Below are 17,052 nucleotides of genomic sequence, written 5' to 3'. Positions count from 1 at the left end.
AGTTGAATTAAGCAGGATTCAGGAGGAAATGCATTGGGGCTGGATGGTGGTACTCTACAGTGATTGGAGAGTTCTTTTTAAAGGTACCAAGTGGTAAATGCTTCTATTCTATATTCATTTTGGTGGTACGCGTTTTCTGTGTTGCAAGGTTCGGGTGGTAAAATAGGCAAGAGTCTTGCAAAGACAAAGCTATGTAGAGTTTTGTTTCTGTTTCTGTTCAGCATACCAGTTTTTAGCATCTTGAAGTGACTTGTAGTAGTGGATTGTATAAGAGATTCACTAATAGCTTTAGATGAGCCTGAATCTGGCCATTGGTAGAATGAGCAGAAGAGTCCTAATATGTATTAAATCTGTGATTAAATTTACCTAAGTGTATACCTTTGTGATAGAATTTGAAAAGAAATTATTTAGATATGTAAGCACTTTTGGGTGCCCTTCTGACCTGGTGGCTAATCTGTTCTGTTTTTTACTTTAGACGGTGCTGGGAAGTATTAACTGGGCCTTCCTGGGAGTAGATGAAGCCCATCGGTTGAAGAATGATGACTCTTTGTTGTATAAAACTCTGATTGATTTCAAGTCCAACCATAGGCTACTGATCACGGGCACCCCTCTTCAGAATTCCCTCAAGGAACTTTGGTCCTTGCTGCACTTTATTATGCCGGAGAAGTAAGCTCCTTCCTGTTTGTTTCAAAAGGTGCTAGAATGTCTGATAATGCCAGTTCTCCTACACCCCCCTTTGTTTTGTACTTTCGAGAAAGGGTCTTACTATGTATTTTTGGCTATCCTGTAACTATGTAGACCAGGCTGGTATCAATCTTTGAGAGATCTGCCTGCCTCTGTCGCTCAGATCCTAGCATTAAAGGCTCTACCACCAAGTCTGGGAACTTTCTGATGTTCTTACTAGACTTAGCAAAACTCATAGCATGGCAACATAAAGCATTCACCTGAGGCAGAAGCAGCTGTGTTAAAATCTCGTATAATAAAGGGATAGAAGCTTAAGAAATATGCCTATTAGGAGGATTATGTAGCTGCCTACCACAGGTTTGAATTAGTTAAAGCATTTGGGAAGTAGTTTTTAAGACATAATGCGATTCAGGTCGGGTCGTGATGTTCTTGTAATCAATCCCAGCACTTGAGAAGGTAAGGCAGGAGGATTAGCAAGGAATTCAGTGCCAGCTACTGAATGTGAGCCCACTGTCAGCTCCATGTAACTCTGCCTCAAAAAGCATAAAATCAAAACAAAGTCTCAAAGCCACACGAATCAAGTGTATGACATAAGCAGTCTGACATGCCTCAGATTCAGTCTATGATAATAGAAGCATCAGTGCTAGTTCTTACTCCAGCCAAGTTGCCTCTGACAGTACTTCCGTTTATCTCTATTAGATAAATTATATAGGACAGATTCATAGTATATATATATATATATATATATCTGGCAGATATAAAATATATATAGTGTTGCTCAGTGACAGCTTAGAACAAAGTCTAAATTCATTTGTCTATTTTGGAAGACTGTAGTGAGCTGGATCCTGGCTCATACTGACTCACAGCACTTGTTCCATTACTCATGAGTCAGCTGCCTGGCCATCTTCCTGCCTCTTCCACATGCTGAGCCATTCCTCCTCTGTTCATCTGGAGTGTTCCTTCTCCTTATCTTTACGTGGCACCCACCTCCTTTCTTGTATTTCCCCCAACCCTCTATCTGCTTTGCTGTAGCATATCACAGACTTAGGCTTGTGGAAATACTAGTAATTGTGCTAGCCTCATTCGTCAGTGGTTCATAGTACCTGGCATAATAACTGACACACAGCAAGCAATTACTAATTGTATAATCGACATAATTGTATTTTTCCATAACTTTTTTTGTCATAACGACTAAGGATGTTAAGCATCTTCTCGTTTTCTCTTTGGCTGCTTGAACTTCTTTAGTGAAATACTTATTCAAATCTTTTGCTATTAAGAAAATTAGACTGGGCAGGGCAGGGCAGGCACACACCTTTAGTCCCAGCACTCAGGAGGGATTAAAAAGGCAAGCGAGTCTCTGAGTTCAAGGGCATCCTGGTCTACAGAGCGAGCTCTAGGACAACCAAGGCTACACAGAGAAACCCTGCCTCAAAGAAGAAAGAAGAAAATTAGATTGCGGATAGAGAGCTGTCTTAGTGGTTAAGAGCACTTGCTGTTCTTGCAGGGAACCTGGGTTCACTTCCTAAACAGCTCCTGGCGGCTCACACTGTAATCCCCAGCTCCAGGAAATATGAAATCCTTTTAGCCACTGCATGTACTTGGTGCATTAACACACAGACTGGCACACACTTATACACATAAAATAAAATTAAATAGAATTTTATCAGCACTGCTTCAGCTCTTAAAATTTTAATTGTTAAGACTGGAGAGATGGTTTAGTGATTAAAAGCACTAACTGCTCTTCCAGAGGTCCTGAGTTCAATTCTTAGCAACCACATTGTGGCTTACAACTGTCTGTAGTAGGATCTGTTGCCCTCTTCCGGTGTGTCTGAAGACACTGACAGTGTACTCACATACATAAAATTAAAAAAAAACATGTTTGTAAGTTGAACAGTTCATTTCTGTAAAACACTCCTGGGTTCAACTTCAATGCTGCATGTGACTGACTTTTTATTTTCATGACATCTTTTGAAGAGAGTTTTTAACTTTTGGACATAATTTATCAAGTTATTCTTGTGTGATGTGTAAAACAGATAGGTCTAACCATGTGCCAAGAAGACATTTGTTGTTCTATACATTTTAGCTGTCACATTAGGTGTATATTTTATTTTGCTGCACTGAGTGCATGAAGTGTTAGGACCTTGATTCAGTTTTATTTTTCCTCACTGAGCAATTTGGAAAGTTGTTATAGCGTCATTTGTTGAAGGCAGAAAGGATCTACTTCTGGTCTGTCTGCCGCGAATGCTTTTGTCCATTTCTTCTTCACAGCGTTGTCTTTATTTTTGCTTCATTGTAGTGTTTAACGTGGAAAATATAAGACTCAGTTTCATTCTTTCTTAAAACATTTTGTCTACTCACGCTTTAATTTCTACTTTGGGATCAGCTCATTAATTTCTGGGGGAGAACCTACTAGAATTTTGTTTGGATTGTGTTGAGTCTTATGTGTCAGTTAAGGGAGAGTTATTAATCTAATAATAACTGAGCTTTCTATTCCATGGTAGGAAGGGTTTTTTTTTTTTTTTTATTTAGCTGTGAAGTTTTTCTCAGTAGTGTTTAATGGTTTAATTGTTGCAAATTTTAAACTATTTTTGTTGAATATATTTTTCAAATCTTGGTTGCATTTTAGGACATTTTGTTGTTTTGGTAAGGCGCTGGGGATAAAACCCAGAACTGTGTGTGTGTGAGTGTGTGTAAATCTGTGTGTGTTGACTATGTGGGTCAGTACTCTCTGCTGAGCTGATTGTACACCCTCAGCCCTCTTAACACTGTTCATTTCGTCTCGTTTGAACTACGCTAGAGTCTGGAGTTACAGTTAGAGAAAACTACAGCTGAGCTTAGAGACAGTCTGTCTAGTGCTGCAATTGAGTGTGGAGCTATAAGTAGTTTATAGTTACAGCTCAGTATAGACTACAGAGTCTAGAGCAGTGACTCAAGACCACTTTGGGAGTTGAGCAACTCTTTCTCAAGGGTTGCCTAAGACACACATATTTACATTACCATTCATGGCAGTAGCGGGATTATAATTGGGAAGTAACAATGAAACTAGTGTTTGGTCTGGGGGTTTACCACATCATTAGATGTATATTAAAGGGTTGGAGTAGTAGGGCGGTTGAGAACCGCTGGTCTAGAGGTACAGTTGACTACAGAGCTACAGTTAGGATAGAGAGCCACAGTAGAGTCTCGAGATACAGGTAGAGAGCAGAGATACAATTGAGGGTTACATATTTATCATTCATATTCATAATATTGTTCTTGTAGCTTTTCTTTTGTTACCAATTTCCTTTGTATTTTTACTTAGAGACCCATATTTCTGCTAGTACAGGCTTTTAAATGTCTTAGTTCTGTGAGTGCCTTTTATGTCTTGTCTAACTTATACTGTAGAAGGTTGTTGAATAGAGTTGGTGGGAGTGAAACGTTAGGTACAGTTTTTGGCTTTTTCCTTTTTGCTTAGGTTGAGGCAGTTTCTTGGATATAAATAATTTGGCTGAACCCCTTCCAGTCATTTTAGCTACCTACTTGTGCTAGCCTAGCATTCATACTTTTAGTGTACTAGTTAATTCCTCTCCTAGTTAATGTTATCATTTTAAAATTATTTATTCGTGGATTCTCTAGCGTTCGTGTATTTCAGCCTAATCTTCAGGTTAATGCTGATTTACTTAAATTCTCCTTAGGTTGTAAACTTAGGGTACTGTGGTAGAATTGTTGGTTGACATAGAATTGTCTTTTAAGAAAACTTCAAAAAGAGAATTTCTTCCTTCCTTTCTCTTCCCCCTTCTTCCCTCCTGCTCTTTTCTCTCTCTTGCCTCACTACAGTGTTTTCTGGGAGTCCCTCTGCACCCTCCATTCAATGCTGTCTCATATGCTGGCCTTCTCATCTTTGGCGGTGTCAATATTTTGGGTTGTTTTGGACACTCCCCACCCCCACTCAGGCTGCCCTGGGTCATGTTTCTTGTAGCCTGTCTAGAAGCATTCTTGGGTTTTACCCACTACAGGCCAGTTGTCACAACTGAAAATATCTCGTTATTACCAGTGTCTTCCTTGGGGATGGAGGAGTAAACGCAGACTGCATAGCACTGTTCAGTGTCGTGGCTGATGTCTTCATCGGTTGCTGCATGTGTGCCCTTTGTCTTCACTGCTGTGCCATCTCTCCAGCCCCGTGTGTCCTTTCTCATTGCTGTTCTTTGTCCCATGTCAGTTCACTGGATTCATTTCTCCTTCCCCAAAGACTATAGTCACTATTGAACACATTAGCTCCTTTACACAGTGTCTGGCAGAGTACCTGACAAAAGCAGCTGCAGGCAGGGGTTCTTTTGGCTTATACGTAGTTCTAATACCCAGCCCATCATGGCTGGGAAGACATGGTGGCAGGAGCATGGAGCAGCTGGTCATACCAGGTTAGCAGGACACAGGCAGTGATGGGTGTTTGTGCTCATCTTGCCCTCTCCTGTCAGGTAGCAAGTGTCTACCGGCTGAGGCATCTTGTCTCTTAGAAATTTTAGAATTACATTTTGTTTATTCCCTCTCTTTTATTGAAGATTCAGTGATTGGCAAATTTTGCCTTTCCTGGCAGGACAGATTGAGATTTTTCCCCTACTCTTAGATCAGTTCTTCCCTGTGTATAACTAACATGACAATTTCCTCTGTAGGTTTGAGTTCTGGGAAGATTTTGAAGAAGACCATGGAAAGGGGAGAGAGAATGGCTACCAGAGTCTTCATAAGGTACTAGAGCCTTTTCTTCTTCGAAGAGTCAAAAAAGATGTGGAGAAATCCCTTCCTGCCAAAGTGGAACAGATTCTCAGGGTGGAGATGTCAGCCCTTCAGAAACAGTATTATAAGTAAGTTCCTGCCTGCCAAGAGCAGGTGACTCTCCAGTAACACCTGCCTTTCTAAAAGTAAAACTGGAACACAGGCTTTGGGTCTTCCTCCCTCCCTCCCTCCCTCCCTCCCTCCCTCCCTCCGTTCCTCCCTCCCTCCCTCCCTCCCTCCCTCCCTCCCTCCCTCCCTCCCTCCTTTCTCTAAATTAAGCCGAGAACCTTGTAAATCTTGGCAAGTACTCAGTAGTAGTAGTACTCAGTTTTGAATGGCTCTCTACCTGACCTCAGCATGCTAGAGAGCACTGAGCTTTGTAGACTCAACACAGATTGCAGTTGGAATGCACACTCAATCAGAAGAAAAGGCCGGCCGGCCTGCCTGCCTGCCTTCCTTCCTTCCTTCCTTCCTTCCTTCCTTCCTTCCTTCCTTCCTTCCTTCCTTCCTTTCTATTTTTTTTTTTCCCCTTAGATAGGGTTTCTCTGTGCAGCACTGACTGTCCTGGAACTTGCTTTGTAGACCAGGCTGGCCTCAAAGTCATAGAGATCCATCTGCTTCTGCCTTCTGGATTGCTGGGATTAAATCATGTGCCACCACTGCCCAGCTAGGAAGTTTTTTCTCCATTTAAGTAAGAGTTTACTCAGTACTTTCAGTTAATGTTAAATGATCTGAAATTTGTCAATCAAAACTATTTCATGCTCGTGTGTGTGTGTGTGTGTGTGTGTGTGTGTGTGTGTCTCAGAGGTTTGCCTGCATCCATGAATGTTGTTGCATGCCTGTTGTCTGCAGGAATTAGGACGGCGTGTTAGATCTCCTGGAACTGGATTTAAGGATGGTCATTGAATACTGGGAACAATTGCTAGGTCATCTGCAAGATCAGCTAATGCTCTTACCTACCAAGCCAACTCTCTAGCCCTTAGTTTTTAATGCTAATACTCTTAACACTGATCAGTAAACAATTTTTTTTGTTGTCCATTCATTAAATCTTCCTTGAAGTTTTATTTTTAATGTTAGACATAATGAAGATGAATGGAGCATATCCTTTCCAGAAGCCTTATGTGGCTAGAAACAAGTTATTATGCACAGTCATTGAATCCAGGCATGTGCAAGGAGCGCTGAGGAGAGGCCGCACTCACCTCTGGGACAGAGTGAACACTCCTTCCTTTCTAGTCCTCCAAGTGGCACAGACAAGTCACAGTTTTTGGCTTAACTTATTGTGCAGAAATTCAGAAATAGTGAGTCAGGTATAGAGGGCAGCATCGAATGTGCTTGTTACGGGCATTCACATTTAATTTTCATGAAGTAGGGTGCATTTGTGCATGTGTATATGCATATATCTGAATATCAAACCCAGGGCCTCACACGTGCTGGGCAGACACTGCTGGACTATATGTAGCTCCAAGCCCCATCTGTCCTTTAGAAATATTACTATGGGGAGTTTCAGATATAAACAAAATTAGTATGGTAATGTCTCATCTCATAACCTAGCTTCAGGCCTTTATTAGTTCAACCATATATTTTCTTGTATTCCTGTTTTAGTGTATGTCTCTGAAAGAAAGACTTTTATTTAAATAATTTATTTTTTATTTTTATTTTTATTTTATTTCTTGTACATTCATGTTTTGCCTGCGTAAGTGTCTATGTGACATTGTTGGAGCCCCTGAAGCTGGAATCACAGGCACTTATGAGCTTCCATGTGGGAAGAACCCTGCTCCTCTGGAACAGCAGCCACTGCTCTTACCCTCTGAGCCATCTCTTCAGCCCGAGAAAGCCTGCTTATTCTTCAAAACTTTGCCCTGTTATCATGCCTAAAAGTAGTTAGTGATTTCTTAACCATTTAATAATGTCCACAGAGCATGTATATTCCTAAGTTGGTGCACATATGCATACGCATACACAGAAACACTCAGGATATTTTGTTTGTTCAGGATCTCTGTACTCTTCATTTAGTATAGTTTGGTGTTTCGCTCTTTCCTATATTCTTTAAACAACACCTGCCTTTGTCAATGTCTATCTTTTTAAGATGGAGTCTTGTGTATAGCTCAAGTTGGGCTCAAACCGATGCTCCTTTATCCCTTAGTCTCCTTAGTGCTGTGTATTCAGTACATTCTCACCTTTTAAATTGTGTATGTATGCATGTCTCTGTGTTTATTATGCACATACACTTCATATTTTTAGTGCCCCTGCATTTGACTAGGTTCTGCATAAGGTCTGGTATGGAATTTTCCTTTTGGGGCATCACGTGCATCCTTAAAGTGTTTTGGAGTTTGGAATTCAGGTTCTGGCTTAGGAATGCTCTCCTTATTATAGTTGATAGCTGCTTTACCCTCTAAACGGTAGTGTTCCATGTTCATGTTTTCCATTTTTCTCTCAAACCAGATCAACCAGTCACTTATGGAATTTTACCTACTAGGTCACTGGGGGATGGTACTTGGAGATTGCATACTTATGGTCTAGGGGTTCTCTTTGTGGATACAATTTTAATGAATTCTTTACAACTAAATCATACTGTATTTTTTCTTGTGGGTTTGGCTAGTTTTCAGATCTCCTTCCTTCTCCTGCAACATCCTAATTGCTGGTGTTACAGCCATGCCGTTTCTGTCTTCCACTTCTCTCCCAGCCCTTTGACAGGATCTCACTGTATAGTCTGTCCTCTGGCCTGGCCTTGATACTCTGTAGACCCAGCCTCCCGAGTGCTGGGGTAAAGGACAGGATTGCGGTTGAGCACCGTCCAGCTACTCTTGTGTGGGAGCTCTGACTCTCCCTCTGAGTGTGGATAGGGAGTGTGTTTACCTCATTCTCTGCTCACTGGCATGCTCTCAAAAGAGTTTTCATAGATGCTAATGCACTTAACATTTTGAGATATATCTGTTACTCAGATAAAAGTACTTTCAACATTTTATAGTTCATTACTAAGGCATATATGTATACACACACACATACGCACACACTATATCATATGTGTATTTCTCCTATCATTCCAGTTGGTATATAAAAGAATATTTAATGTTATTTAGCATTTTACAATAACAATAGTTCTTTATAATCAGTTCTAATGAATACATATTATGAATGAATATATATGTATTTCCACCCCCCCCCCCCCCCATCTTTTTGGAGCTAAGTTCTCACACTCCATGCCTACATTGACTGTGAGCTGAAAATCCTCTTGTCTCAGCCTGCTGAGTGCTGGGGTCACAGGTGTGCGCCACCACGTGCTCTTAGAGTGTATGTGACTTACTTAACCCAGTCTTCCTGTTAAATGACTTACTCCCAGTTTTAAAAATTGTAAAGTTAAAAATTAAAAGCCCTTTAGTGATAATTCCTTATGTACACACACACACACACACACACACACACACACACACACACACACGAGTGTGTCTGTAGCCTTCTAGAATTGTCTTTTCGATTTCTTGTGATCAGTGAGGTTGACGTACCTGGTACAATCATTGAACTTTCACTTCTGCCTGGAGAGGTAAAGGATCACATTTAGGTGACAGAAGATAGAAAGTAAAAAATTCTGTCTTTTCCCTTTAATTTCCTATGGCACCATAAACTCTGCTTACTTGAATTGATGTTTCCATTTGCAGATGGATCCTGACCAGGAATTACAAGGCTCTTGCCAAAGGAACGAGAGGCAGCACGTCCGGCTTCCTTAATATTGTGATGGAGCTGAAGAAGTGCTGCAACCACTGCTACCTGATCAGAGCTCCCGAGGACAGCGAAAGGGAGACGGGCCAGGAGGTCCTTCAGGTGAGCAGCTGTGCTCTCCTCTCTGATGTGAGTCAGCTCTGTTTTAGTTCCTATTTTAAGTATAAGTATTCCTTCTCTTCCTTGACTACCCTTTAAGGAGCATCAAAGGAAGCTTTCAAAAACACAAGAAAAGCCAGATGTCAGGAGTGGTGTGGAATTGAGGGAACCCTTGGATATGACAGGGATGTTTGGGGATATGCTGGCCGCAAAGGAAATTTAAGTTTGAAGAACAGTTTATTCAAGGTTCACTTGGGCTACAAAGTGAGACCTTGTCCCAAAATGAAGGACAATGATGAAAAAACTTGAGTAACAATGCTGGAAGCATACAGTGCCGTGGGTACCATGTTTAAAGAATACTGTGTGTGAACATAATGAGTGAGATGTCTTCTGAATCTTTAGTCTCTAATTAGGAGCAGTGGGAAGCTGATTCTGTTAGACAAACTGTTGACAAGACTCCGAGAAAGGGGAAACAGAGTCCTTATCTTCTCTCAGATGGTGAGGATGTTGGATATCCTGGCTGAGTACCTGACTATCAAACATTATCCTTTCCAGGTAAGATGGCTCAGTGATGCTCTTCCCACCAGATGTCTGAGATTAAGGTTCTAGGAAGACCTCAGCTTTTCTTTTTGCCTTTAGATTACTCTGATGATAATGAATAAGTGAAGGTCATAATTTTAAAAAAATAAAACAAAAAAACCAAACATTTTGTTGTTTGTGTTTGGTTTTTTTGAGACAGGATCTCACTGTATAGCCCTGGCTGTCCTGGAATTTACTATGTAGGCCAGGCTGGCCTCAAACTCACATACCTGCCTATGTCTTCCAAGTTCTGGGATTAAAGGCATGTGCCATTCTGCCTGGTAATAGAATAAGTGGCTGAGGACACATGCAAAGGCGTCTTTGTGCCGTGGTTACTGTGTGGAGATCAGAGGATAACTGTGAGGAGTTGTTTCTCTCTTTCCACCATGGGGTCTGAGCGCTAGTTCAGGTCCTGAGGCTTTTCACCTGCTGAGCCTTCAGCACTAAGGACAAGGTAGTAGGAAAGATTAGCAACAAGGAAGATTGGCCTAAGTATCTGTACTATCTCCCTTCATTTGTTATCAAAGTAGATGGGAGTAAGTGTGAACCTGATTATAGAATCACAGATTCTAAGATGAAAAGAGGCAGTGTTGTTTTATCTTAACTCTGTAGAGTTGTGGCCTTGGTTTGAGGCTGGGAGCCAAACAGGAGGAGTTCTTGAAACAAGTGGTAGTGACTTCTCAGCAGAGTTGGCTCGGTGCTTGTGCCCAGTGGACTCTTATAGGAGGGATTTCTTACTTCAGAGACTGCTGTGAACCCTCCTTTGCCAATAAATGCCTCTGGTTTCAGTGTCTGCAGATTTACTGTAAAGTCTGTGTCTGCCACCTGCGCACCTGAAGCTGCTGTGTGGCCGCGCCTCTCACGACCTTGCAGGGATATAGGTCTTTGCAGACTCTGCTTGCACCAGCTTCAACTTTTGTAAAATCAGTGCTCCATCTTAAGGGACGATTTTAAGGGATGAAATGTGAAAGTAGTTCTGTGTGCTGAGAAATATATTTTATGTACAAATTCAGTATTTGCCTTGTATATATTGAATATTTTCAGTATGGTGACTGTCTTATACCTTGAAGTGACCTATCTTCTAACTAATAAAAAATTGTATGCACAAGTGAGTACCTGAGGCTTGAGTTGATGATACAGTTTTACTATTTGAATAGTTTATAGTGATTTTAGAATGTAAATTTAAGAAAAAGCTGACAATATATGGTCAATTAATATGAACATTTCAGTAGCTTCCAAATGTGCTATACAATTCATTTGTTTAGCATTCAATGTTTTTGCCATGTTGTCTAAGATATATTGTTTTTCTGTAGGAGCCACTTACTAAGTGATTGGAGTTAGTTTCCTTAGCACACGGGCTGGGTTCTCATCTCTTTCCTTGTGGTTGTTTTTAGCCATTCTAATCCTTGGGTCAGCCTAGACAGCTTGTGAATCAGGAACGTCTGACCTTGGGTCTGTAACTGTAGAGCCGAGGTGGCCCTGGCCATGCTGTCACAAGTACCTTCTGGGCACTTTGCCAGCCACTTCGTTATTTTTACTCCATGCATCTGGGAGATGAAGGTTGCCAGCTTGATGTTCTATTCTCAGCATGGCTGATCTTCCTCACTCAAGATTTTTCTTGTGGTTTCTTTTTACAGCGCCTGGATGGTTCTATCAAGGGAGAAATCCGAAAACAGGCATTGGATCACTTCAATGCAGATGGGTCTGAGGTACATTATGCATGGCTTTAATATTTGGATAACTTGGACTTTGTGTATGGGGGAGTCTTTCCAGTTTAACATATTGTGTTTTAGAAACATTTTGTAGCAACCTCTCCTGTCTTGATGAGAGAACAGGATACTCTCCTGTTCTAAGAGATGCCTAGTTTTGTTGTTCATCACTGGGCAACCCTGGACAGCCTTCCTAACTTCCTTAGGTTAAACTAGTAATGCTTGCTACTGGTTTACCAAACTTAGAGGTTTGAAAGAAGAGGAAGGCAAGGGCATGATGGGCCAGGCCAGTGGAATTAACGCTGATATACATGTTATCCAAGGTTCTGATCTGTATTTTTTTTTTTTTTTTTTTTTTTGGTACTGATGCTTAAGTAGTATGTTTGTTTGCCAAGTTTGAGTTATATTAACCTCTCGGTGTGATGGAGCCTCATGTTCTTTCTCTGCTACAGTTTTCCATTACTAAATGTCCTGCGGAGTTTTGTCAAGTATTTTGCTTTGGACACATCTATATTAGAGCTACTTTAACCAAGTTAGGAACCCTGAGTACATTTCTGTCTGCGTATCAGTTGGTCAGATGACAGAGCTAGAAGTGTGGGAGAAAAGCTTTTTTAGTGTGAGTGAAACTGGTAACACGTCAGACAAAGGGAGCAATGGTGCCAGCCGCAGCACACAGGCAGGGTTGTGGAGAGGGGTCCAATTTCTAGAGGCTTAGTTAGTCTCTGAATTTGTGGGTGGTCTTAGTGCACTACTGTTCTGGATGCTTCTGTCGTCTAAGTCTTATTATCTGAGGGGTGATAATGTATTAAGGCCCAAGCTTGAGGAGTTGAGTCAGGAGACTGTTAGTCCCATCCCTCTTCCCTCCTATTTCTTTAACTGTGAATTCACAGTGGCTGCCCGCTCTACTCTGAAATAGCTCACGAGGATGAGATGTGGTGGTCACATCACATAAGAGCTACTTAATACAATGCCAGCAATTTCTTCTCTGTAGTGTTTATCACAGATAGCACCGATGCGAGTTAAATATCCCATTTTCCTTTCAGAGAAAATCTGAGATTTAATTTTTATGTAGTTTTATTTTTTGATTCTCAGTCTCTCTGGTAGCCATATATAAAATATGGTTTGTCTGACATATTCTGTAGCCTTATAAACGTAGTCTTGTATTTTTGTGGATGATGTCACCTGCCCATCTGTCAGATGTATAAAGCATACGCAGTAAAACCTTTACCCCAGTGACATAGTCTCCACCATCGTGCTCTGCATCTCTATAGATCAGCCGTTCTTTCTTATCCACGTACCTTATTGTAATCGCACTCTGGGTGACTTTGTCTGCTTTTGGTCAAAATTGTACTTGGACATTTTTTCTCATGTCCTAAAGGCCTTAGGAAACCCTCCCTGCCCTTACATTCCCAAGGGGGACAAACCCAGGGCCTCGTGGATGCTAGACAGGTACTCTACCACCAAACTATATCCCCAGCCCACACCTTAGAATTGGATTTCCAGTCATTTCTTCCTGTCTCTACTGTTCTTTTCTATTTCTGTGGATAACTCCTTAGCCTGCATGTTTGTATGTGTACTATGTATGTGCCTGGTGTCTTGTTCCTGGAGGAGGCCAGAAGCCGGTCATGGATTCCTTAGAAGTGGAGTTACAATGGTTGTGACTGATGTGGAAGCGCCAGGGACTGATGTTCCGTAAGAACAGCAGCAGGTGCTCTGAGCCCTGAGCCATGGGTCCAGCTCTGCTGTGTTTTAGCCATGTTATTATTTGAAATAGTTACAAAATAATGAGCACTTACAAAGTGGCCAGATGCATTTTGTTCAGTTCCCTAAAATAAACTTATCTAGTCCCTATGCACATACTCCCATTTTATGTTGCTTTTAACGGCATCAAGTGTCATAGTCTTCTTAAACCTCTCACCTTGACAGTAGACATAAACAACATGCAGTTTATATTGTCCTTGAGACATTGAAAATCGTCTATGAGATCATTCAGCTTTTGGCTTATATTGATAGTTTTTGGTATCTTACCCTAAGCTGTCTGTTAATCTATATACTATGTGTATTCTCAGCTGCTGATTAATTATTACTGTGGTTATTTAAAATTCTTGCAAGGCAGCTGTGTCCCTCTTTGTGTTTTCATTGCTTGTGCTGTCGATTATGACTGTTAGAATGTGAAACGCTCTCTGTTCTTTTTGTTCCTTCTGTCTGTCTACCTATCTGGTTTATCTATGTCATCTGTTAAATAGGTCCATTTATTGAGGTTCATTTCCCAAGTCAGCAGTTTTGTTTATTTATTGATTTACTAATTTATTTTGTTTTTAGAGACAGGGTCCCTTATGGCCCAGGCTGATGTCAAACTCAGTATGTAATTGAGGATGGTCTTGACACCCTGACCCTCCTGTTGCTTCTTCCTGATTGCCAAACTATAGGTGTATGCCCCCACACTTGACCCCAGACCAGTTTTTGAGTGTTAGTTTTGTACTCAAAAGGCATTAGCTTTTGGAATGGCGAAATGACCCAGTGCATGCATGTATACATACAAATACACACACACACACACACACACACACCAAAAAATGTACAAAAAGGAAAGGGCAGTGTTACTTTTTGATAGAGATGATCAGATGCTCTGAAAACAGTGATATTTTAAGCTTTTCTTTTTAAACCTGGGCATACAGTTTACTTTCTCTCTGCTCACATGGTTTTCTGAGCACTCACCTTTAAAGCAGATATGCCACAGTTGTCCAATGTCTTACTGCTATGCAAACTGGAAGACATTAGGGCCTGGCCTTTGGCATACACAGTATTTCCTCACACTCAGGGACAGGGAATCTCCACCTTTTCCCTCAGCATCCTTTGTGGTGATTGAGGTCCCTGCACTTGTCAGCAGTCCTGAGTCATGCTGTGTTGCTGCTTTCCTCATCATCCCCTTGAGTGGGCGGGCACACACAGTGAAGTGTGTCTGTACACACTAACTGCCACAGCAGTTCCCAAGAAGACTGAGTTTGTGTGGTGCTTTGGTTAAGTTGCTGCATTCCCTAGTTACAGCTGGGGCATAAATTCCCCATGGCTGCCACCTTACTAGAATCTGTTTTCTGCCTTTGTTCTCTGTACCGACACTTCCTCTTAATCAAATGAAAATGCCTGTGTCTCAAGTCCTTGAGCTCCTTTTATCCTCCATAAAGTTTGTCCATCATATCTCACTTTTCTTCACACCTGCAGGGGTTTCCAGGTGTGAGGGCTTATTGGAGTGTGAGAGTGTCTCTCAGAAGGCCACTGCATAAAGTAGTATATTGCTTGTGTACAGGACTTCTGCTTCCTGCTCTCCACACGGGCTGGCGGCCTGGGAATCAACTTGGCTTCAGCGGACACAGTTGTCATCTTTGACTCTGACTGGAACCCCCAGAACGACCTGCAGGCACAAGCCCGAGCACATAGAATCGGTCAGAAGAAGCAGGTCAGTGGAGATGGGCTCTTGAGTCCCTCTGGACATCAGGCAGAGGTTTATCCTACTCCATCACTGTTTGTGAATGCATATTTCCCCACTGCTTTGCCTCCTCTTTAATATTAACTTATTCAGAAAAGATGTGTCTTTGGATCTAAGATGAGTCTTAGTATGGACTCTTAGCCTACTTCTATGTGAAAAGTATGGGGGTTAGGGATTTAGCTCAGTGGTAGAGCAAGGCCCAGTCCTCAGCTCAGGGTTGAGGGGTTGGTGGGGATATTTCGTGAGTGACCTTCTACATACACATTTACCAGGAAAGACAATGAGGAGCAGCCTCAGAGCTTAAGAATGTGGCTAAGGAGTCCAGTATTAGTCAGGGCACTTAGTCTTACTCTCTATGGTAGTGTAAGCTGCAGCATACTGGAAAGGCACAGGCTTGGCTTTTGTTTTTGTTTTGTCTATAGATCTCAAAGACTGCTTTCCTATTGGCTAACTTACAGGTTCATATGTGACCAATGATTCAGACTTTGTAAAATGAAGCCAGTTGGGGTTGGGGATTTAGCTCAGCGGTAGAGCGCTTGCCTAGCAAGTGCCAGGCCCTGGGTTCGATTCCCAGCTCCGAAAAAAAAAAAAATGAAGCCAGTTTGTCAGGAACAAGGCTGTGCTGTCTTTCGAAGCTCTTTCCTTTAGGCATTTAGCCTGCTTCAGCAACACACCTTCTGCACCCACCAGTCCACCAGCTGAGGCTGGCATTAGAGAGTCTGTGGCACAGGAGAACAAAGGGTCACTCTTCTGGAGTTTGACAGCAGTAACATTAGCTTTTCTTAAACAGGAGTAAACATGACATTTCTTCTTCTTCTTACAGGTGAATATTTACCGCCTGGTTACGAAGGGGACTGTGGAAGAGGAAATCATAGAAAGGGCCAAAAAGAAGATGGTGTTGGACCATCTGGTGATTCAGCGCATGGATACTACTGGCAGGACAGTTCTTGAAAACAACTCAGGGAGATCCAAGTAAGTGCCGGGGAAAATGTCGAGACAGAATCAGATTGTTTTCTCCAGCACTGATACAGTTCTGATAGATTTTACCATAGGCAATATCTATCAGTCAACTTGATGCTGTAAGGAGGGTGCTGCCCTACCCCCATTTTTTTCGTGTGTGTGTGTGTGTGTGTGTGTGTGTGTGTGTGTATGTGCGCGCGCGAGCGTGTGCGTGCGCGTGTGCGTGTTTGTGTGTGTGCGTGTTTGTGTGTGTGCGTGTGTGTGTGCGTGTGTGCGTGTGCGTGCGCGTGCGTGCGTGTGTGTATGTGTGTGCGTGTGTGCGTGTGTGTGTGCGTGTGTGCGTGTGTGTGTGCGTGTGTGTATGTGTGTGCGTGTGTGCGCGTGCGCGAGTGTGTGTGTGCGTGTGCGCGAGTGTGTGTGTGCGTGTGTGCGCGCGCGCGAGTGTGTGCGTGTGCGTGTGTCTGTGTGTGTGTGTCTGTGTGTATCTGCACACACATATCTGACCTGCACACAGATGACCTGTAGAGGTCAGAGGCAGGAATTAGTATTCTGCTTTTACCCTGTGGTTTCTAAGGATCCAATCAGATGAAGCTTAGACAGCGGCTCATGCCTACTGAGCCATCTGGTGGGCCCCTCATCTTGTTTTGAGATGCTCTTTTGTCTTTGCTTCTGGCTCCATATGTGGCATGATGCAGTAGCAGAAGTGTGGACCATGTTGCTTGTTGCTTCTCAGCGTAGCCCAGAGTCACCCCTGACTGCAGCAGGGATGCATTTGGACAGAAGCAGATGCTGGGCTGTCACTGCTAGTGAAAAATACTTGTGTGGAGTTGTGCCTTTTCAAACTGGCAAAGGATATAGGGGAACAGTCAAGTAGCTTGTTTTGAGATAATTTTCTGTTTAAGAAGAGCCTAAGTCAGAGAAGTTGATCTGTTTTGGACAAAAGGTGAAAAAGATGAAGTTCTTGGTGAAGATAAGGTGACTTCCTGAGACAAAAGGCAGGAAAGCATGTGTTGTTGCGATCTTTGCAGGGCAGTAACTGAGTTCTGAGGCTTATCACAAACTCTGAGATGT

General features: G+C 42.2%; 1 protein-coding gene across 15 annotated transcripts in view; it reads left to right on the top strand.

Moving 5' to 3' along the window:
- Chd2 (chromodomain helicase DNA binding protein 2) overlaps window positions 1–17,052 on the top strand; it is a 128,882-nt gene that overhangs the window by 64,861 nt on the left and 46,969 nt on the right. For 13 of the 15 annotated variants that reach the window (XR_010052226.1, XR_010052231.1, XM_039112868.2 and 10 more), the window contains 7 exons: window positions 476–666; window positions 5,331–5,519; window positions 9,087–9,249; window positions 9,649–9,801; window positions 11,463–11,534; window positions 14,842–14,991; window positions 15,845–15,993. Coding sequence is in view for 12 of the 15 variants with exons in the window: in XM_039112868.2 (XP_038968796.1) it covers window positions 476–666; window positions 5,331–5,519; window positions 9,087–9,249; window positions 9,649–9,801; window positions 11,463–11,534; window positions 14,842–14,991; window positions 15,845–15,993 (1,067 nt within the window). In the remaining 3 variants the exon portion in view is untranslated. Of the gene's footprint in view, window positions 1–475; window positions 667–5,330; window positions 5,520–9,086; window positions 9,250–9,648; window positions 9,802–11,462; window positions 11,535–14,756; window positions 14,992–15,844; window positions 15,994–17,052 lie in introns of those variants that run through there. The other 2 variants (XR_010052232.1, XM_039112875.2) reach the window with 2 other exon arrangements.

Source organism: Rattus norvegicus, chromosome 1 (assembly GCF_036323735.1).
Source record: "Rattus norvegicus strain BN/NHsdMcwi chromosome 1, GRCr8, whole genome shotgun sequence".
NCBI lineage: Eukaryota > Metazoa > Chordata > Mammalia > Rodentia > Muridae > Rattus > Rattus norvegicus.
Note: the sequence above shows the minus strand (reverse complement) of the source record. Positions and strands in the feature narration are given on the sequence as shown.